Below are 23,812 nucleotides of genomic sequence, written 5' to 3'. Positions count from 1 at the left end.
TGCATAAATATTATCTCTTTTATTAGTCCCTTTTTACTGAAACTACATACAGTATATAGCAGTGAAAACTGAGTCACAAAGTGCTGATTAACTCCAGTGTGAAATACCTTTCAAGTGACAGCTTTAATCTTGATAAAATAAAATGTCTGGAGGACTGCTTCAGTGTATGCCTTCATTACTGTGATTCCATCAAACATATTAAATAGCAGGGGGCAGTATCTAAAGAGAAAGATGTTTGTATATATTAAACCAGAATAGACACTTCTTTTCTACATAATTAAACAAGTATATGTTTTCTATGTTTATTTAGGGAGCAATCCTATGGCCACTAGTCAGCGCTAGATGGCCATAGGACATCCGGTTTTCCAGGAACCAACCTTCCCCCCCTTCCTTGCAGGCAGCACAGAGCAGCCCTGCACACCACTCTCTGAAGAGTGGCCGAAAGTGGGGCATTCCAGGGGTGTTCCGGGATGGGGAAGGTGGAAATGCCAGTACGACACATCCTATGAGTCATCCAGCAGCCTCCTCCCCTGCTCTGGCTTTGGCTGTCTAGCCACAAATGCAGGGCAGGAGAAGCACAGAGGGAATAATCCCCTCCATGCTTCTCCTGCCCTGCATTGGATAGGTGGCTGCCTCCAAGTTTGGCGGCGGCTGCCTATTAGGGTTGGCGGAGAATTTCTCCCCGAAACTTCGGGGGGCCGAGCGCCAACGTGTTCGGCCCCCCGAACAAGTTTCGGGGAGAAATCCTCCGCAACCCCCGCCCCCTGCTGGGACGGGACTTACCTTCGCCGAATGTCCCTCCCGGCGGCGGGTCCGGCTGGCGGTTCGGCGGGTGTTCGAGCGGGGCGGGAGCGGCAGCCGGTCTTTCGACCGGCTGCTGCCGCCGCCATTGCAATAAAAGAAAAGAAAAAGAAACTTCCCCTGATAGGCTACGTGACGATTCACGTAGCCTATCATGGCTAGATTTGCAAAGTCAGCCATGATAGGCTACGTCAATCGTCACGTAGCCTATCACGGTTGACTTTAAAAAAAAAAAAAAAGTGTGTACGGATAATGGTGGCCCCAATAGGGAGCCGCCATTCCCGTTCCTTATTTGGTTGCTGTAGTCTACGTAAAGATTTATGTAGACTACGGCGAAAATAAGGGCAACGCTATTTGCGTTGCCCTTATTTTCGCCGTAGTCTACGTAAACATTTACGTAGGCTACAGCGACCAAATAAGGAACGGGAATGGCAGCTCCCTATGGGGGCCGCCATTAGCGTACACGCTTTTTTTTTTTTTTTTAAGTCACCCGTGATAGGCTATGTGATGATTGATGTAGCCTATCATGGCTGACTTTGCAGATCTAGCCGTGATAGGCTACGTGAATCGTCACGTAGCCTATCAGGGGGCTTTTTTTTTTTTTTAACTTTCGCGTAGGGGTGGACGAAAGTCACTTACCTGTCGTCGAAGGCCGTTCGCGGTGGGGGGGGAGGCGCTTCGCTGCTCCCCCCATGAAGTTTAGGCCGGGGAGGGAGGCTTCCTGCCTCGTCCGGCCGAAATTCAGGCCGGGGAGGAGGCGCCTCGCCTCGCCCGGCCGCGAACGCGAAAGTAAAAAAAAAAACTTCCCCTGATAGGCTATGTGACGATTAACGTAGCCTATCACGGCTAGATCTGCAAAGTCAGCCGTGATAGGCTACGTCAATCGTCACGTAGCCTATCACGGGTGACTTTAAAAAAAAAAAAAGCACGTACGCGAATGGCGGCCCCCATAGGGAGCTGCCATTCGCGTTCCTTATTTAGTCGCTGTAGTCTATGTAAATGTTTACGTAGACTACGGCGAAAATAAGGGCAACGCAAATAGCGTGGGTTTTTTTTAAGTCACCCGTGACAGGCTACGTGACGATTCACGTAGCCTATCACGGCTGACTTTGCAAATATAGCCGTGATAGGCTACGTGAATCGTCACGTAGCCTATCAGGGGAAGTTTTTTTTTTTTTCTTTCATTGCAATGGCGGCGGCGGCAGCCGGTCAAAAGACCGGCTGCTGCTCCCGCCTCGCTCGAACACCTGCCAAACCACCGGCCAGACCAGCCACTGGGAGGGACATTCGGTGAAGGTAAGTCCCGTCCCGGGGGGGGTGCGGGGGGCGGGAGGGGCTGGAGGATTTCTCCCCGAAACTTGTTCAGGGGGCCGAACACGTTGGCGCTCGGCTCCCCGAAGTTTCGGGGAGAAATTCTCCACCATCCCTACTTTCGCGTCCGCGGCCGGGCAAGGCGGGAAGCCTCCCCCCCGGCCTGAACTTCGCGGGGGGAGCAGCGAAATGCTTCCCCCCACCGCGAACGTCCTTCGAGGACAGGTAAGTGACTTTCGTCCACCCCGACTGCCTATCACCATAGGATTGTGCCCTTAATTACTTAAGTTGTATCCTGCCTTTCCACCAAACATGGAACTCAAGGCAGTTAATCGGTTCACCTTTCCGTCTTTTTGCTGCACAGATATTCAGAACAGTTTATCCAACTTCATTGGGAATATCAGGGTTTGGAGTTATTAACACATTGTGCATCATCTGTTGTACCTGGGGGCTGGATTAGGGTTTGAATGTAAAGCAAGACATAAAGTTAAATGATTCCATCTGGCATCTGTAGTAAACAGTACAGAACCCAGCAAAACTGACAGCAGCAACTGGTATGGTGGGGCAAATTCTGGAGAGTAGGGATGTTGGAGAATTCCACCACAAACTCCAGTGAGACCGGATTCTAAAGAATCTGCCCCCCCCCCGGAGTCCATGGCAGAACAGGGCAATCCCCTCCACAACCCCATGGAATCCCCCTGGGAGGCTGGGACGGAGCCTACCTGGTGGCGGTGGCGGCTCCGGCAGCGGCTCCAGCAGTGGTGGCTCCAGGTGGTCCTCTGGCCACTTCCGGGCTGCGGCTGCAAATGGCGGCCGCTACACCGGCCGCTATTTGCGTCCCTGCCAAGCCATGATAGGCTACATAAGTATCTATGTAGCCTATCATGGCTAACGCAGGGATGCCATTTGCGTCCCTGTCTTTTGCCGTGATAGGCTACTTAAATATATACATAGCCTATCACGGCTAATGCAGGCGGATGCAAATGGCGTAGAGGCCCCCATTTACGTCCCTGCGGTAGCCATGATATGCTACATATATATTTACATAGCCTATCATGGCGAAAGGCAGGGACGCAAATGGCATAGCGGCTGCCATTTGTGTCCCTGACTTTTGCTATGATAGGCTACATAAATATATATGCAGCCTATCATGGCTATGGCAGGGATACAAATGGCGGACGTTATGGCGGCTGCCTTTTGCGGCCACCGCCCAGCAGCGGACGGAGGTCCGGCTGCAGGTGGCCCCGGCTGGCGGCTCCGTGGAGTTGCCACGGAGTGGAGCTGGCTGGGGAGGATTCTAGGGGGGGGAGGATGGAGCGCCTCCCCGCCACCATGGATGGCCCCAGCAGAACCAGGTAAGTCTTTCATACACCCCTACTGGAGCGAGTGCCCATCCCTGATGACACTATCCTTATTCATGATGATGATGATGATGATGATGATGATGATGATGATGATGATAAGCATTTTTTAGGACATGATGTTCTGAAGAGAAGCTCTGAACACCACAGCTGCAGCCCTGGTCTTAATTTTCCAAGAACGCTTCTGAGCCTTGACATAAAGCCCAGAGGCATTCTGGGAAATTAAGATGGCAGTGGCTACAGCTTCTTTACCCAGTGCTATCTTTTCAGTGCCAGTCTTCCCACTGCCACCAATCCGCTGCTGTCTGCCATGGCAGTGCAACTCACTCTACCATCCCCTTGTAATCTCAGTGGTTCCATCACTGGGATCCAGCACAGACGTAAAGTGTGCAGTAACCAGAGCAGGGCCTTGTGCAGCTGGGAGCAATAACATAAGTTGTAGGATTTCCAAGGAACTAGAATAGAATAGAATAGAATAGAATAGAATAGAATAGAAGGGTTGGAAGGGGCCTATAAAGCCATCGAGTCGAACCCCCTGCTCAATGCAGGAATCCAAGTCAGAGCATCCCTGACAGATGGCTGTCCAGCCTCGTCTTGAATGCCTCCAGTGTGGGAGAGCCCACCACCTCCCTAGGTAAACTATGTAATAGCCTCTCTGCATGCAGAAGGTGATTTTGCTGTGTTCTCTCAGTTGAATCCTGCTCCCATATCCTACCTAGCAGCTAGGACCTCCTCAGAAACAGCAACAAGCAATGCAACATTTGTTATGTGGAGGAAAATAGTATATTTTAACTATGAGATTGTTGGAAGGAAGGGAAGTAGCAAGATGATAAATACATAGAGAAATTTTATGTTTTTATGTTATATTGTAAACACAGGGTTTAGGATGTGGTGCAACCTTGCTTTCTGTGATGGTTCATTTGATTTTAGGCCTGTATTACATCTCCCCCACCTTGCAAAGTAAATCAAAAATTATGTAAGTATAAAAATATGAATTCTGCAGAAATTGTGTTTCTGTCACTGAATGTGAAAATAGTTGCTGATGTCTACAGAAATATTTATCTTCTTACCTAATTTAGATTTATATTTTTGAAAATAACATCTACTACCAGCCTGATGTAAAGAGTAGCTCTTTGCGACTGACATCCTCTGGAAAAGAAGGAATTGTATTTAATGGAATTGCAGACTGGTTATATGAAGGTAAGTTGCACAGATACAACTTTCTTATGAATTCAGAGGGTCTACCCTTGTTCAAATTATCCAGGAAAAACCTATTCATTCTAGAACAATGCTGTTGATTGTTCTTTTTACTTCTAATGTTTTCTTGCAAAATAGTCTGCAATTTTAACAAAGGCATGGATGGCTATACACATGGAAGAAACAAAGATTTCGTTAGCAATAATTTAAACTGTTAAAATGCTGCTTATTTTCTTGCTTTAGGTTGAAACAATTGTATGGGAATGGGGAAACAAAGAATATAGTTTTTTTCTTTTCTATTTTTAGTAATAGCCCTGAAAATGATTCTACTTGTTTTTCACAAGCATACAGGCAGAGGTGCAGTTAGGTAATTTGAGATTCTGGACTTAATGGTAATTACCATAACCCTCCTCTTTAGATGGTAATGTGTATTTTGTCACTTACTTCAAAATGTGATAGGAGAGCCCTCCTGAGTTTGAGGGCTCTTCTACTCATTCGGCTGCCAGGGCCCCGGACAACTGCCGCTTGGCATGTCCTCATGGCACCACTGCATATATGCAGTAATTTTATATGATTATTAGGGATGGCATGGGCGCCTGATTCCGTCCAGGAAACTGGCAAGAAAAACCACCCTGCTTGCACCCCCAAATCCTGCTCGCTGAGCTACTACCCCTGCTTGCCCCCTGCCCATGCTCAGCAAGCGGCCCACACTCACCCCGGTGGCCTTGTCAAGGTCCATGGTCACCATTCTTTGAAAATTAAAATGGCAATCACAAAATGCACATATTTGCATATATGCAAAAATGCGCATTTCACAAATGCACATATTCACACATATGCAAATACGTGCATTTGTGAAAATGTGCATTTTCATGCATATGCAAATGTGTACATTTTTGTGATTGCCATTTTATTATTTGACAAAAAATGGTGACTCTGGAGCTCGATGAGGCTGCCTGGGTTAGTGCGGGATGCTCACCGAGAACAGGAGGGGCTCAAATGGTCCAGGGACCAGCAAGCAAGGGCAAGGGCTGGGCAGGTGCCCAGAGAATGTGGATGGGGGTGGGTTTGCACATCCCTAAAATTGATTATTACCTACTTATACAAAAATAACATTTAATTTTGTATTGCATCACAGTTATTGTATTATGGTTATGTACAGCTTTATCCTGGATGGATACAAAAAACAGAATCACACCAGCCCCCTGACAGTAGTCTGTGGTTATTTATTTATTTATTTAATTAATTAATTGATTTGCACTCTGCCTTTCTACCAAGAAAAATGGCATTCAAAATGGCTTACAAATAAAACATGATAAAAACAATAATAAAACAAATACATTAAAACATAATTAAAACAAAACAATAATAGAGTTAAAACAGCATCCAACCCAACAAACCCACTTACACACCAAAGGCCTGCTTGAAAAAAAAAGCTCTTTGCCTGTCAGCAGAAGGTCAGCAGAGAGGGGGCAAAACTAGCCTCCCTCAGCAGGGAGTTCCACAGCTAGGGAACAGCCACTGAGAAGGCCCTCTTTTGCATCACCACGATATGCACCTCTGAAGGCAGTGGTTTTGAAAGAAGGGCATCTCCTGAAGATCTTAGGACCTGGGTAGGCTCATATGGGAGAAGGATGTCTTTCAGGTAGCCTGGTCCCAAGCTGTATAGGGCTTTATAGGTCATAACTAGCACTTTGAATTCTGCCCAGAAACAGGCTGATACTAGGCAGTGAAGGTATTGTAACAAGGGACTAAAATACTCCCTGTAACTAGCCCTGCTCAACAGTCTGGCCACAGCATTCTGGATCAGCTGAAGTCACTGAACAGTTTTCAAAGGCAGCTCCATGTAGAGCGTATCACAGTAGTCCAAATGGGATCTAGGAACAAGTACAGTTGGCACAGTAGCCTCAGACCCACAAAAACATTCCTGGCCACTGCCCAGACCTGGACATCCAGGTTCAAGGCCAAGTGGAGAAGTACGTTTAGAGCCTGAGCCTGAGTCTTCAGGGGTAGTGTAACCCCATCCAGTACAGGATGAATCTCTATTCCATGATCTGCCTTTTGACGGGTTATACAGATAAGCTTTGAGAAGCTATGGCTCATACAGAGTGACGGCCATCCTAATTAACATTTTTCATTCCTCCTTGCCATATCTCACTTTGGATTTCCTGAGTATATGAAAAGAGAGCTAGCCATTTCCAGCAAATTGCTACCATCTTTCCCCTCCAAAAATCTGGTGTCTAAGTCTTTCTAATATTTTGATGTTGTTAAATATACAAAGCAACTGGCATATGTAAGCTTTCAATTTATCTACCAATCTGATGACTGTGTTGTTAACTGCTACAAATGAATGTAGCCATGTTTGTTTGCTCATTTATTTATTTATTTATTTATTTATTTATTTCTATACCGCCCAATAGCTGAAGCTCTCTGGGCGGTTCACAAAAATCTTTGTTTTATTTTTTAGCAGCATAAGGTAGGAAGTTGCAACCAGCAACAAGCTGTGTATGTAAAACGGTACCAAATGACCTTCAGTGGGATTCCAAACAGAAGTAAAGTTATTGCAAATGGTTTTGTGAATGTTGTTAACTGATAGTGGATTGGGATCTTTGGTTCTGAATTATGTATGACAATTGCTAATTTCATGGGTTTTAAGAACGCTTTTCCCCCCAGAGGAGCTGCTTCATTCTCACATTACTCATTGGTGGTCACCTGATGGAGAGAGGCTGGCATTTCTCATGATAAATGACTCATTAGTACCAAACATGGTTATTCCTCGTTTTACCGGGTTTCTGTATCCCAGAGGAAAGCAGTATCCATATCCAAAGGTAAGAAAACTTTACATACAATCTTCACTTATATATGGTTTATAATGTTCCCAGAAGTGCAGTCCTATACATGTCTACTTAGAAGTATCATGATTTTCAGTGGAAGTTACTCCCAACTAAGGCCATATAGGATTGTATCCCAAAGGTCTTATTTCAAGAAGAAGAAGAAAAACCATTCTTATCGACATGTGTTTTTTAAAAAATAGATATTAGTATTTAGTTTTCCTCAGAAAGTTACAAAAAGCTTAGCTCATTGTTTGTTAAGAAATATTTAGTTAGAAGACATTGTGACCTGATACGTATTAATGTCACAGTTTCATATAAGGCCCATGGGCCTTTTTGAGTGGAAAATGAAAATATAAATGAAAATGCTGGTACAATATTGCCAAAAATGAATTATCTTTGGCCTATTCATTTCAGTGGAAAAGTTGAGTGCATACTTATTTTTTCCCATAGATATCTGTGCTTAACTTTGTCAACAGTTAACTGGAATAGCTTCTGTCTGCATGTGCTTAATTAAGGTTTTAGATAGCTGTGCAGAAATAGCAGGGTTACAGTGAGTTAAGCATTGTTATGTCTCATTTATTTAAATGGAAGAAAGTTAGGCAAGTGTTTAACTCTCCCGCTGCAATCAATTAGTAATGATTCAGCTCTCTCCAACTCAGTTCAGAATTGGGCTGCAAACCAAATTATTTTCCAAAAATAATTCCCTGTAAGCAAATTATTTTTGTTTAAAGAATCAGTGAATAGCTTGTTTTTTTAATCAAACCCAATAGCAAATTCTGACCTTCCTGTACTTTCAATGACATAATCACGTGTCCAGATACCTCCTTTAAAATCCTACAGTAAGCCCACAATCCCCCATGATTTCCCAGTTTACTGCAAACCCATTTCCCTTCCCACTTATTTACTTGGCACTGGCGGTGGACTCACATCCAATGGGAAAATTACCTTCCCGGCGTCTCTGGTTCCTAGGATGCTGCCCTTAAAGAGTTCCAGGTAGCAAGAAGGGAGAGAGTTCTTGGAACAGTGAGACCTCAGTACTTCCTCTGTCAGATATGTAATTCGACGGGAAGGGAACAGCTCACGGGGGGTGGGGGTGGAGAGTAGAGGCTTATAGGGATGCCCAGGTCACACTCAAGAGCAAAGGCGGCACTTCAGCTTGGATTCAGTCTGAGACAGAAAAAATGGAGCGGAAGATGCTGCAGAGCACAGCCAGTAGAGCAATCATAGGCAAACTCATATTAGAAGCTAGGTACATCCTGGAGATGGGTGCAGTCCAATGTTCTGCATGCAGATATCTGCTGGCACAATGGGACTTCCCAGTTATCTCCTTTGCCATTTGCTCTAAAATCTGCTCTGGAGGGCCCCCCAACTCTCCCCTCCCCAAGAAGATTTCAGGAGGCCCAGGAGGCTGCAGGGGTGGGGGGCAAGTGCTTCGCTGGTGGATGACATTCCATCTATGGGCAGACACAATTGGATTATGCCTGATTACACCTACATGATTCGTGATCAGCTAGAATCACCCAGTGAAGAAGAAAAATGCACAAAGTGGCAGCATATCCACCTGCAAACAAATGAAAAACCCCACAGGATGTTTTTGAAGGTGCTTTTTGCACACTTTGAAACCCTGTTTTCACTTTGAAAATGTTTTTAGTGTGTAGTAGCATTAGTTTTCTCCAGACTAAAAAAAAAAAAGGGGGGGGGGAAATAGCCTGCCTGTGAAACAATTGTTTTAAATAACTTAAGTCACAGTCCTATGCATGCTTGGCCTACAACTCCCAGCATGTTGGGAGTTGTAGGCCTGTTTTTCTGTCTAAACATGCATAGGATTGCACCATTAATATAGCATTATTACATTTTAGGTAAAAGGTGAACACCTCTTCACCCTACAAATCTATGTTCTAAATCTGAAATATTTTCACTTTGTGAACATAATACAGTCCAGCTGGCCTGCAGGAAACTGTGTATGCTAACTCATTGCCTTATACCACAGGGCATAAGGCTGGACACAAGTCAATTGACAAGACTTGGGATGGGTGAGAAATTTGTTGGGTTTGCATTTTAATGCGAACTTACAAAATGTGCACTTCCCAAACCTAAAACCAAATGCAGTTTGCCATCAAAATCATACATTTCCAAAGCCTGCAGTTCAAACCCCAAAATGCACATGGAAGCAATACATACTTTTCAAAAACAGGTGCACAAAAATATATATGTTATAATATGTATATTTTTGAAAAAAAAATCACCAAAAATGCTTATTCTTTGCAAACTTGCTTTAAAAATGTATATGCTTACAAAGGGGCACAAAAAAGTTTTCACATTTTTTAAATGAGTACAAAAATGTGTGTGTGTTTTAAAAAAAAAATTATGAAAAATCTGTACAAGTTTTTGTGTGGACAAAAAATATAATCAAAGTCCAACATGCAAATGAGGCAGAATGCACTTAAAAGTGAAAAAATGGGTGAAATCAAGTTTGACAGATTCGTCTATTCCCTAGTCAGGACAAATGAAGCCAACTAATGTATGTTGTCTGAGTAATTATTGGATAGCTGGGTGGATCCATGTTTTATGTAGTTTGATGCATGTGTTGCCACGGTTCTTCTGTGACTTTACAGATACATATTACACTTTCTCATCTATTCTTCTTAAAGGCAGGTGAAATGAATCCAACCGTAAAGCTATATGTAGTCAATCTATATGGACTAACACATACATTGGAACTCATGCCACCAGATAGCTTTAAATCAAGGTAAGGACATTGGAACCTGATATTTAACTAGAGCTCTGTGCAAATGGCCTATGAGGTCTTAGCATGCTTCCAAATGACTGTGAAGAGAGGAAGGTGTGGTGGTGCCTTTAACACCAAACACTGTAGGCAAGGACAAAAGGTTGCTCGGATTGAACACTACCAACCCAGCAAGATAGGCTGCCACCATCCCTTCCGTCCAACTCAGCCTGAGCCAGGAGACTCTCAGACCTTACAGGACACCCTTAGCACTTGTGAAACAAGGGCCCAAGCCAGCACCCTCTATTTGAAAGCCCCAGGCCTGAAACCTTAAGCAGCAGTAATAGCCAAGAGGAAAACTCTGGACGTAGTACCAAGGCCAATTGGAATAAAGCACACACATTCAAATAGGATAGGTGGTAAGTTTATTTACAAAAGAAGAAAAGGGAACAAGTACAACAAAAAGGCCAAATAGAATAAAAAAACAACAACTTTGGAAACAGTACTTACAAGGCAAAATTGGGCAGTATAAAATGTGATTGATAGATAGATACTTCAATAAAACTGGGCCAAACAGAAACAATTGCAACCCAAGACAAGAGCAGTTGTAGCCCCCCTGGTTATATACTCCAGCCTCTGGCAAAATCAAAGGTGATCCTCATTACCTAATCACAAGCTGGCTAGGACAGTCTTCCCAGGCACCTGAACAGTCACTCACCTCAGATCACTTAGACCAAGTATCCCAGTTTATGTTTGAGCCTTGAGACCAAAGGCAGCACAAGATAACACACACAGATGGCTTAAAGGATATGGGCAGGCTCAGCCTCACAGAATGGAACTTTATAGGGTGCTGACTGAGACACAGAAGGAAAATGGATGGGTGAACAATTTCACCACATTTCTCCAGGGGGAGGATAAATTATCCAACAGATTCTCACAAGTAGAGCTCACCATTGGCAGGAGCTGTGGCACAAGAAGATCTTTCTTTTTTCCTAAGGGGGTTTGTCTTTTTTCCCACTGCCACTGCCAGTGAGAACAGCATTAACTATACTGGCAGCCTGGCCTCACTTTGCATCCTTCACAATGCCCCATACCTAGCATCATTCTAGGGAAGAGAGGGAAGGCAGCTACCACACTCAGAAAAATTAAGGAGAGTAAAATCTGAAGAAAATTCTGTGGCCTTTTATATCTGGGTGAGGTGGGGTGTGGTAACAAAACAAAAATCTCAGAACTTTTCTGAGAAAAAGTATCTTCTGAGAAATTTTGGCTCATCTCTGGTTGTCATTATTCAGCGTTGAGACCCTTTCGCAGAGTCTTGCAATTTCTGAGGGGTGATTGTGGATACATATTGTCTCTAATGCAAATGCTTATAATACCATTACTTCCCCGCAAGCCCTGTAGCAGGTGTGAGGGGGGCAACCAGGTGTCCAGACCCAAAGAAGAGATGGGGCTAATGATTAGTGATGGCAGAGAAATCTGCCATGGATGCCAATGAGTCCGGAGTCCATGGCAGAACAGACTATTCCCCCCACCACCCCCTGAAATTCTCCCTGGACGGACCCTACCTGCTGCCAGCTGGTCTGGGTCTGTCCGCTGCCATCCGCCCACTGCCCCAGACTGCGGACGCAAATGGCGTCCAGCGTAGCTGACACCATTTGCGTCCCTGCTCTTTTCGGTGATAGGCTACATAAATATTTGCATAGCCTATCACAGCAAAGAGCAGGGATGCAAATGGCGTAGCTGACTCCATTTGCACCCCTGCTCTTTTTGGTGATAGGCTATGTTGGGGATGTATGAAATATACTTACCTTTCCAATCTGGGGCATCCGCGGTGGGCGGAGGCGCTCCGTCCCTCCCCCCGGAATCCTCCCCGGCCGGCTCTGCTCTGCAGCGTCTCCGTGGAGCTGCCAGCCGGGGCTGCCACAGCCGGACTTCTGTCCACTGCTGGGCTGTGCCGGCCACAAATGGCAGCCACCATAGTGGCCACCACTTGCATCCCTGCAGAGGCTGTGATAGGCTACATATATATTTACATAGCCTATCACTGCAAAAGGCAGGGATGCAAATGGCAGCCTCTATGCCATTTGCGTCCCTGCCTTTTGCCATGATAGGCAACGTAAATATATACGTAGCCTATCACAGCCTCCACAGGGACGCAAATGGTGGCTGCTACGCCATTTGTGTCCCTGCCAAGCTGTGATAGGCTACGTAAGTATCTATGTAGCCTATCATGGCAAAAGGCAGGCACGCAAATGGCGTAGTGGCTGCCATTTGCATCCCTGCCTTTTGCCGTGATAGGCTATGTAGATACTTATGTAGCCTATCACGGCTTGGCAAGGACGCAAATGGTGGCTAGGGATGGTGGAGAATTCCACCACGGACTCCAGTGAGGCCAGATTCTAAAGAATTCTAAAGAATCCACTTCCCGCCCGGAGTCCATGGCGGAATGGCCTCCCGCCACCCCTCCACCCCACGGAATCCCCCCAGGACAGACTTACCTGGTGACAGATGTGGCGGCGGTGGATGAAGCAGCGGCAGCGGTGACGGCTCCGGCCGCTGCCAGGCTGCTGCAGCCGCAAATGGTGGCTGTTGTAGTGGCTGCCATTTGTGTCCCTACGCTAGCCTGTGATAGGCTACATATATATTTACGTAGCCTATCATGGCTAAAGCAGGGATGCAAATGGCGTCCCCTATGTGATAGGCTAGGGAACCAGGTAAGGGATTCGTACATCCCTAATTAGAAGTAGCCTGGAACTGCTTGGGCCTATTCAGTTTCTGGAACGTCAGAGTCTGTGTGAGCTTGTCTCTGTCAGTGTTATCAGAGCAGAGCTGGGGGAGTCACCCAACTCCCTGTCCACCTGCTGGTCTGGCCTTGGCAAGCGGGGCAGCTGGAAGCTGTCCGTGAGAACCTGACAGATGTGGGGTGGGGTTTGCAGTAGGGTCGCCCGGGTTGAAGCATCACTGCTGGAGGGCCGAGCATTGCCACTCTGTTTAGACAGGGGCCTTGCTGAAAGGTCAAAGGCCCTTGTCTGTCGAGGGATCTGGAGGTGGTGTCCTACAGTCACGCCTTCCCTTTTAAGCTGATGCAAAGGTGAAGAGCCTTTGCTAGGAATATCTCATCTTCATTGCCCGAAGCCTTCTTTGTTTGGATCCATCATCACCTGGGCTTTTGGAGGCACTCTGCACATGGACTGGAACTTTGGATTGTTAAGGACTTGCCATGAAAAGTACTGTGAGGCTTTTCATAGACTTGAACTCTTGATACTGTGGATTGTGTGTCTGTGTTTGTAGTCAGCTCAGTGTACGGCAGGCTGGGTTTGATCTACAACTTCTGGACTTCCCTCTGCCAGAACTCATGCAGCATGGAGTTGCCAATACGAAAGCAGTGGCCTGGAACTCCTTACATGTGTGGGTGTGCCCTTTCCTTGATCTTGATGGGCCTTGACCATGTAGCCTGGAGTTATCAACAAAAGATTCAAAGTTGGACTCTCTATGGGTGTGGGTTGCTTAGACCTTTCAAGAAGTTATCCATTGGGTTCATTCCAGGAATCATTCACTTGCCATGTCCAGGGTTGGAACTCCATGAAAGGATTGTTTGGGTTAGGTACCCAGGAATCCAGAGTCCCTTCCCTTGTGTTCAGAACTGTGGAGATGGCCATAGAGAAACCATGTTGATGAGGATCTCAGTCACAGTAGTAGTGTTTAGCTTTGGATTGTTCTGGAATTACATAGAGTTACTGAAGAAGCCTCGTGTGGCGCAGAGTGGTAGGCGGCAGTATTGCAACCGAAACTCTCTCCACAACCTGAGTTCAATTCCAGCGGAAGCTGGGTCTTGGGTAACTGGCTCAGGTTGACTCAGCCCTCCATCCTTCCGAGGTCGGTAAAATGAGTACCCAGCTTGCTGGGGGAAAGGTAGTCAAGACTGGGGAAGGCAATGGCAAACCACCCCTCTACAGTCTGCCATGAAAATGCCAGTGCAAGCGGCGTCCCTCTAGGGGTCAGTAATGACCCGGTGGTGCTTGCACAGGAGGAACCTTTCCTTTTACTGAATTACATATAGCTACTGACCATCAGCTATATGATTTCTGAAGAGTGTAACCATTAAGCTTTTGCCATGGGATTCCCAGCAAAAAAAGAAATCTCACTGATTTGGGTGTCCGGTGTCAGATTGCCTGAGCGTGTGTGCCGGGGGGATCAGGAAACCTGACAGCTACAGGCTACCAGTGAGATGACTGAAAGACAGGACAGGACACACTTCTTGGCCACCTCATAAGTAAAGTAAGCACAAGAACCATGAACCCAGTTCATGAGAATTCCTCTGAAATTTTCTTCTCCCTGAGTGTCTTTTCAAAAGCAATTTCTTTTCTATCAAAATGAATGAGAATGGCCAGAAAAAAAATTAGGAGAAGTTTTTGGCACAGCACTATATTTAACTTACTGTATCCATATTATCTGAAAATTAATAATGCATGACTCTTCACAGGCCCAAATTAGCAAATTAAATCTTGATTTAAGGTCATAGTACTACAATTGTTTTTGTTGCAGTGTTCTATTGATTTCAATATAAATTGTTCCACTTTGTGTAGAAATTTTCTACATAACTGAGATATTTATGCATGCAGCTCAAAGAAAGAGAAGGATGATCAATTTGGGTTTAAATAGGTCACAGCTTAACGACAAGGCTTGAAATGGGTAATGGGTCAATGCAGCAATTAGAACTACAATGCAATTCTTTCTGCATAATGGTTTGCCCCACAGTCTCTCTATATAATGGCAAGTGTCAGAAGGCCATGCCCCTGAGATAAAGTTTGACATTTTCTCTTCAGTCTCTTTTCTCACTTGGAGATAGATTTGATGCCACAAACTGACAATTTCTTTAAAACTTACTGACCCTCAGAGCTATAGCCTTGTATTCCAATAAGCTGTATATAAAAATCCTAATCCTAGAACATGGATAGTTCAGGTTACTTTTAAGCACAAATGTCCTTCATTGATCATTGATCCACTTCAGGACTGTAACAAGTCCTGGCCTAGCACACCCCTCTTTTGCCCAGAGCTCTAGAAACATGCTACTGGACACCCCAGCACCTCCACAATTGCATTGTGGAGGAACTAAAATGGTGATGCAAGTCCAACCACATGGGCTCAACTCTCTTGTTGGTGATGCTATTTGGGGCCTAACCTGGCCTGGCACAGCATGCCAGGCTGCCCCACCGACTGCAATTTGCCCATGGCTTTTTCAAACTTCGAGCCTGACCCACCCGCTCTGTCCTGAATACCAATTCAAAGGATTTTGTCCCATAAGTAAAATGTAGCCACCTATTGTCATTTCAGCCAGATGTCTTTACATGATAGACACTGTCCCATTTGCTATTCAGAGGGAAAGAATGCTGCATATCTAAGTGGACAGCAGTCTCATTTTTTCATCTGCGGTTTGTGCATTCTTACTAAAAACTGCATGCATTTCATGTATTCTCTTTGAGTGCAGATGGTTTTTTTTTTAAAAAAAAAAAATCCATTCTGCTGTCACATCACAGAAGGCTGAAGAAGCATGTGCATTCCTGGAAAAATCAATTTTAATTTTAATTTTACCTATGAAAGCATAATGCCCTAGTTAGAGAAAATTGGAGCTCCACAGCAGTATAAATCAAAAAATATATTGAAACAGTATTTTTTTAAAAAATGCATGTGATTGTCTCCCCCCTGTCTCTCACACAGACACCAGAGAAAGAGAAAGGGAGCGGTATTATGACTCCTCATTCCAGACACATTGAAAAAAGTCCATAATCTGCAACTGTGTGTATTGATATTTCTGATGTTCTTCGTGCTATGTGCTGCTGGGGTTTGGATGACCCAGTGTCAGCTCTACAAGACAAAAGAAGAGGACAATGAAACATGACAGTAGCATTCTGATTAGCAAAGATATCTCCCAGAAAACTAGTGGGGTGTAGTAACTTAGTTTTGTCAAGGTATTGCATGGTGCTTTCCCACACTAAAACTAAATAGAAATGGGAGCTAGAAGGTATCTTCATTAGCATTGCCAACAAGGATAGGCATCATAAACAGCTGAACAATTTTTTAGCACTTGGTTGTAATTTAGATGTGATGTCTCAGATGTCATTTCACATGACAACTTCTAACTACAAGGTAGGGATGTACGAAAGTCACTTACCTTTTCGCAGGGGTGCTTCGCGGTGGGGGGAAGGCACTTCGCTTCTCCCCCCGAAGTTCAGGCGAGGGGGGGGAGGCATCCCGCCTCGCCCGGCTGAAATTCAGGCCGGGGGGGGAGGCTTCCCGCCTCGCCCGGCCGAAATTCAGGCCGGGGAGAAGTGCCCCGTCTCCCCAGCCGCAAAACAAAGTGTAAAAAAAACCCAACAACCCTGTGATAGGCTACTTAACGATTAACATAGCCTATCATGCCTAGATTTCCAAAGTTAGCCGTGATAGGCTACGTAAATCGTTACGTAGCCTATCACGGGTGACTTTGGAAAAAAAAAAAAAAGCGTGTACGCAAATGGCGGCGCTCTATGGGCGCCACCATTTGCGTTCCTTATTTGGTCCCGGTAGTCTACGTAAAGATTTACGTAGACTACAGCTACGTAAATAGAGCGCCGCCATTTGCGTACGCGCTTTTTTTTTTTTCCAAAGTCACCTGTGATAGGCTACGTAACGATTTACATAGCCTATCATGGCTGACTTTGGAAATCTAGCCGTGATAGGCTATGTAAATCGTTATGTAGCCTATCACGGGGTTTGGGGTTTTTTTTACACTTTGTAATGGTGGCGGCGGCAGCCGGTCGGAAGACCGGCTGCCACCCCCGCCCCCGACGAAAGGCTGACGAACCGCCGCCGGGACCCGCCGCCAGGAGGGACATTCGCCAAAGGTAAGTCCCATCCTGGGGGGGGGGGATGGTGGAGAATTTCACCGCCGATTTCGGGGGGCCGAATGCGTTGGCGCTCGGCCCCCGAAGATTCGGGGAGAAATTCTCCGCCATCCCTACTACAAGGTCAAGTCTGTCTGCAAGCTCATTGTCTCAGAGTCTGTTGAACTTAAGCATGAAAGACCAGGTTCAATTGCTAGTTCACCCCTAGACTCAGAAGGGAGCAATCCTATGTCCCCTAGACAGCATTGAGGGGGGGCATAGAATTGTTTGGTTTCCAGGCTCCAAGGTCAGAAACAGGGCTGTGCCCTTGGAGCCCAGAAACCCTTTCCCCTTCATATCCAGTGCAGTTCTGACTATGTCTCTGCGCCCGGAAACAGAGTGTGGAGATGGGAAAAGGGGGTTTCCTGGGGGCAGGGAGGGGAGGAGACTGCGGTGTGTCCTATGGCCACCTCAGCCTCCTTCCCTCCCCCTCCAATCCACCACACCTAGGTGGGCAAAATCGTCCATCTAGCAGAAATGCAGGGCAGCTGGAGAGTGGAGGTGAAGATGGCCTCTGAGCTCCAGCTGCCCTGGCTGTATGGAATACTTGGCAACCTCCAAACTTGGCTGAGTTCGGAGGCTGCCGACTATCTTCATAGGATTATGCCCTAAGTGGCTTCGTTCAACACACTTCCTTCCAGCCTCAGTTCTCTGTTACTAAGTTGATAATGCCTTACCTCAAAACATAATTGTGAAGATGACTGTAAATTACTTTGTACTGTATGAGCATTATGGGTTGTATCCAGTGGTGTCATTCTGCTAATGCAAAGCTTCTACTGCTTGCAGAAACCTTATTTTCATCCTTGCACAAGTGTCAAACCCAATACATTCAGTTTCTGGCTTTCTGCAAGCCTTTGCACAAGCACATGTTCAGTTCATTTTGACTTCAGTACACTAGGTGCTTGCTTACTAAACTTCTAGCAGAACGTACAACTGCTGGAGGAACAACAATGCTGCTTGTATGTTTTCTGCTGTGACGGACACATTTTCAGTGTTATGTTGGATACACTGCCAAAAAATTATAACTTTGATGCTTAAGACCAACACTGTTCTAATACAGCCATAAGCCATTCCTCAAGGTTAATTAAGATTATGAAATATATCCGGGCTTGCAGGGTAATGCAAATCCGTTTTCTTTGTTCAGCTTAGTGTCTCTGTTGACTTTACTAAGCACTTATCATAGTAAGGTAATTCTTACAGCCTCTTCTGTAGAATCCCAGAATTCATAAGTAAGTAAGAAAGATTGTACATATGTTAAGTTATAATAATAAATTTATTAGAAAGCTTCTTATAGCACAGTCCTATGCATATCTGCTCAGACGTAAGCCCCATTGAATTCAGTGGAGCTTTCTGTCAGGTAAGTATGTATAGAATTGCAGCCTAAATGTCATCAGTTTGAACCAGTATGATCAAAGCTGCAACTCTTAAACCACTGACTTCTGTGTATTTATGATGGCCAGAGTTAGTGGCTTGTGATTTTAAATGCTGCTGATCTCAATTGTGATTGGTAAATGCATTCTGTCCACAGCCATGATCAGTGTACTGAACTATGTATGGCAAGCTTCTTAGCCTTGACAGATTGCAATAAGTGTCTAAATAACAACTTCAGCATTACAATCTTACAGGGCTTGTAGAAGGAGAGAATTGTTTGTGCCATTGGACAAACGTATGTGTAGCTTTCTGCCCTTACTTAGCTAAAACCATTTGCAGACAGTCTGTCTGGTAGTACAATGCATTTCTATTTTATTGTAATTGGCCATGGAAACAACTTCCTGCTTTGTCTACTTCCCTTCTTGCACAGAATATTTGCAGAATGTCCTTGACATTTTATATTCTTCTTTGCAACTTCATAGCACTGAAAACACTTCTGTTTGTGCAATTGTTCCAAAGTTTGTTTTCCTTAGCTTGGTGAAACAGAAAGCAAAATAAGTTCTCATGTTAATTTTGAATATGTCATTATTATTATTATTATTATTATTATTATTAAATTATTATTATATGTGAGTTATGTAACTGCTGTTTTTTTTTAAATTCTATCTCCATCTCAGAGAATATTATATAATGATGGTGAAGTGGGTCAGCAATACTAAGACTGTTGTCCGTTGGTTAAACAGACCTCAGGACCTATCCATTCTTACAGTGTGTGAGACGACAACTGGTGCTTGTAGCATGGTATGCAATTTCTTGTTTATTTTTTTCTCTGGGATACTTTACAATTATTGTCTTTATGCACATAAAACAAGAATTGGAGTTTTATTTGGGTGTGTGGGAAGTTCATTTCCATTACTTAAAATTCACCTTGTGTTAAAGACACCTTGTGGTAGAGAAAATATGAAACCCATGCTTTTGAATGGGGACAACACACACACACATCTAGTTGCACCTATATCATGGTTTGTTAGGTCTCAAAAGTTGAGCTTCATAATCATAGATGGAGAGCAGCTGGGTGCCTGTTGAACAAGTGTGAGTTCCATGAAGACCTCTCTACTCTGTAAACAAGCAGAAGCAGCAATACTAACTAGTCCTTTTACCACAGATAAATCTGGATTCTGGCAATATTAGGAACTGCTGCAACACTGTATTTTATGTTGGTGTAGATGTGATTTATGTCTAAGGAAAATGTTTAAGTTCAACTCTTACAATAAGCTGACAATCAGAAAATAATGCAGGAGATCTAGAGCTCCAGTCTCATAAACAAAACAATAGGGATGTACAAAAGTCACTTACCTTTTGCGGATTATGTTGATGGTGTGGGGGGGGAGGCATTCTGTCCCTCCCCCTGGAATCCTCACCGGGGGGAGGCGATCCATTCCTACCCCCTGGAATTCTCCGCAGCTGGCTGTGCTCTGTGGCAGCTCCGTGGAGCAGCCAGCCAAGCCCAGTCAGGCCAGAACCATCTGCAGCCGGATTTCTGGCCGTGGAGGGCTCTGGGGAAAAAAAGAAAAAGAAAAACCGCGTACACAAATGGTGGTGGCTACGGCCGCCGCCATTTGCGTTCCTTAGTTTGGGCCGTCTTAGTCTACATAAATATTTACGTAGACTAAGTCGGCGAAAATAAGGGGAACACAAATAGCGTAGCGGACGCTATTTGCATTCCCCTTATTTTCACCGTCTTAGTCTACGTAAATATTTACGTAGACTAAGACGGCACAAACTAAGGAATGCAAATGGCGGCGGCCTTAGCCGCCGCCATTTGCGTACGCCTTTTTTTTTACCCAGTCGTTTTAGGCTATGTAAGTTTTTACGTAGCCTAAAACGTCTGGGTAAAAAAAAAAAAAAGTGTACGCAAATGGCGGTGGCCGTAGCCTAGGGATGTACGAAAGTGACTTACCTTTCATGGATTATGTTGATGGTGGGGGGGAGGCATTCCGTCCCTCCCCCTGGAATCCTGGCTGGGGGGGGAGGCGCTCTGTTCCTCCCCCCGGAATCCTCGAACGGCCGGCTGTGCTCCGTGGCAACTCTGCAGAGCAGCTGGCCAGGCTCGGCCTGGCCAGGCCAGAGCCATCCGCAGCTGGATTTCCGGCCATGGAGGGCTCTGGGTAAAAAAAACAAAACAAAACAAAACAGAACCACGTACGCAAATGGCGGCAGCTATGGCTGCCGCCATTTGCATTCCTTCTTTTTGGCCGTCTTAATCTACGTAAATATTTATGTAGACTATGATGGCAAAAATGGGGAACGCAAATAGCATAGCCGCCATTTGCATACACGTGTGTGTTTTTTTAAACCCACCCCTAACCATGATAGGCTACCTAAAGATTTACGTAGCCTATCACATCTTTTTTTTCTTTTTTTTAAAAACCTAGCCAAGATAGGCTATGTAAATCTTTATGTGGCCTATCACGTTGTTGTTTTTTTCCGCACAAGCCTGGAAATGGCGGCTGCGGCAGCCGGTCAGAAGACCGCCCGCCGCCACCGCTGCCGCTGCCGCCGCAGCCCAGAAGATCCGCCCCAGGTAAGTCTCGTCCCGGGGGGGATCCGCGGGGGGCGGGGGGTGGCAGGACGTTCCGCCCCAAATTTCGGGGGGCTGAATGCACTGGCATTCAGCCTCACTGAGAACCATGGCGGAATTCTCTGACATCCCTACCGTAGCCGCTGCCATTTGCGTACGGCTTTTTTTTTTTTTTTTACCCAGATGTTTTAGGCTATGTAAAAACTTACGTAGCCTATCACGTCTCTGTAAAAAAAAAAAAAAAACACCTGCAAATGGCGGCGGTGGCAGCCGGTCAGAACACTAGCCGGCACTGCCACCGCCGCCCGGAAGATCTGCCCCAGGTAAGTCTCGTCCCGGGACGTTGCCCTTATTTTCGCCGTAGTCTACGTAAATCTTTATGTAGACTACAGGGACCAAATAAGGAATGCGAATGGCGGCTCCCTATGGGGGCCGCCATTAGCGTACGTGCTTTTTTTTTTTTTTTTTAAGTCACCCATGATAGGCTACATGACGATTAACATAGCCTATCACGGCTGACTTTGCAAATCTAGCTGTGATAGGCTACATTAATCGTTACGTGGCCTATCACAGGGGCGTTTTGTTTTGTTTTTTACTTTTCTTGTAATGGCGGTGGTGGCAGCCGGTCGGAAGACCGGCTGCCACCCCCACCCCGACAAAAGGCTGACGAACCGCTGCCGGGACCCGCCACCGGGAGGGACATTCGCCAAAGGTAAGTCCCATCCCGGGGGGGGGGGCGTGGGGGGGATGACGGAGAATTTCACCCCCGATTTCAGGGGGCCGAATGCGTTGGCGCTCGCCCCCCCGAAGTTTCGGGGAGAAATTCTCCCCTATCCCTATTGGGGATATAATATGAGAACTAATTAGGGATGTCTGTCACTGGGAAATCTGGCCCTTTTTGGTTCAACAGAGTTCTGCATCGTGTATGTCTGACTTGGCATCTGCAAGCCGAGCTGTGGACTGTTCCCCAAACTCTAGGAACCTTTTCTGCAAATTTTTGGAAGGTTCTGCAATTGCTCAGAACTGTGTGCAAATTACAGTTGAATTTGCTCAATTTGGTCATAATTTGTACAAATTTGGCCATAATTTTCGCAGATTGCTCAGAAATATCTGCAAATTGCAAAACCTTCAAAAGAAGTGCAAAATTCCCAGAAAATCCATGAACTGGCCTGACTCACTGTGGATAAAATTGGGTCCCACAGTGGGAACTGGAATGAAGTACAGGAGGGTGAGCCTAGGAAAACTCATTGAACTCCACCCCCCAAACAGATTTCTCCAATATCACTATAACTATTCAATAACAGTCAAATGGCATATGCTCTATCTATGAGGTTCACATTGCAACATGCTGCTATTCCTATTTTGTTGTCGTTCAGTCGTTAAGTTGCGTCCAACTCTTCGTGACCCCATGGACCATAGCACGCCAGGCTTTCCTGTCCTCCGCCCTCTCCCAGAGTGTGCTTAAGTTCATATTCATTGTATCAGTGATGCTATCTAGCCATCTCATCCTCTGCCATCCCCTCTCCTGTTGCCTTCAATCTTTCCCAGCATCACAGTCTTTTCCAGTGAGTTTTCTCTTCGCATTAGGTGGCCAAAATATTTGAGCTTCAGCTTCAGTATCTGTCCTTCCAATGAGCACTCAGGGTTGATTTCCTTTAGGATGGACTGATTTGACCTCCTTGCAGTCCAGGGGACTCGTAAGAGTCTTCTCCAGCACCACAGTTCGAAAGCATCAATTCTTCGGCGCTCAGCCTTCCTTATAGTCCAGCTCTCACAGCCATACGTTACTACTAGGAAAACCATAGCTTTGATTATACGAACCTTTGTCGGCAAGGTGATGTCTCTGCTAAAGAATAAAATTCTGATTTTCAGTTAGTATAACATCTGTAGGCATTATATAACTGTAATTGTTTCTTTTTTTAGAAATATGAATTTACCTCTGAAGTGTGGCTTTCTAAACAGGTACAGAATTATTAATTGTTTGGAATAGAAAATCAACATCTTTAGTATGTTCGTTGTTGATACAATGTCAAAAGAAGCTCACATTTTAAACTAAATGGTGCTTAGTAAATTAGACTCAGTAAGAATTAAGTGTTAATTTAAGAGAGGAAAAAACGCATGGTAATAATTGCAGGAGAATTATAGTATCACAAACATATTGACTGACTTTGCATGACACAACAACCCAACATGGGTTCTAAAAGTAACTATTAAAAATGTAAAGCATAGGCGGGTTTATATCTGGATAGGTAGACTGTTGTTTTTGAAAGACAAAATGTGTTGGTCTTTAAATGTAAAGCCCAACATAAGTCCTACTTAGAGTAGACCCATTGAAATGAATGGGACTTAAGTTAGTCATGACTAACTTAAGTCCCATTCATTTCAATGGGTCTACTCTAAGTAGGACTTATGTTGGGTTTTACTCTAAGTTACCACAAGACTCTCTGTCATCACTGTCTTTTTGTCTGTTACTTCCTGTCTTGATTTGGACTAAGAGCTAGTTCCTAATATCCAGTGTTTGGATCCTGGTCGTCGTCGTCATCAGCATCATCATCATAGACAAAGGGTGCAAATTATTATAAAGCACATATGGTAGTGTCCCTAGCATCATACTACAAGTTCCACAAAATCTCAGTGGAACTTCAACTAAGTAATCTGACCACCACTTTGCACAGATGGCATATTTACAACTCCACTGAAAGATGGAA

At 45.1% G+C, this 23,812-nt stretch overlaps 1 protein-coding gene across 1 annotated transcript in view; it reads left to right on the top strand.

The window, feature by feature from the left end:
* DPP10 (dipeptidyl peptidase like 10) overlaps positions 1-23,812 on the top strand; it is a 561,648-nt gene that overhangs the window by 453,942 nt on the left and 83,894 nt on the right. Inside the window, exons 8-12 of the mRNA XM_084808348.1 lie at positions 4,553-4,673; positions 7,344-7,498; positions 10,156-10,253; positions 19,201-19,324; positions 23,028-23,066. Coding sequence (XP_084664474.1) covers positions 4,553-4,673; positions 7,344-7,498; positions 10,156-10,253; positions 19,201-19,324; positions 23,028-23,066 — 537 coding nt within the window. The remainder of the gene's footprint in view (positions 1-4,552; positions 4,674-7,343; positions 7,499-10,155; positions 10,254-19,200; positions 19,325-23,027; positions 23,067-23,812) is intronic.

Source organism: Heloderma suspectum, chromosome 1 (assembly GCF_057233095.1).
Source record: "Heloderma suspectum isolate Gila_16-S chromosome 1, 16-S_ref, whole genome shotgun sequence".
NCBI classification, from domain to species: domain Eukaryota; kingdom Metazoa; phylum Chordata; class Lepidosauria; order Squamata; family Helodermatidae; genus Heloderma; species Heloderma suspectum.
This window is presented reverse-complemented; position numbering and strand designations above follow the sequence as displayed.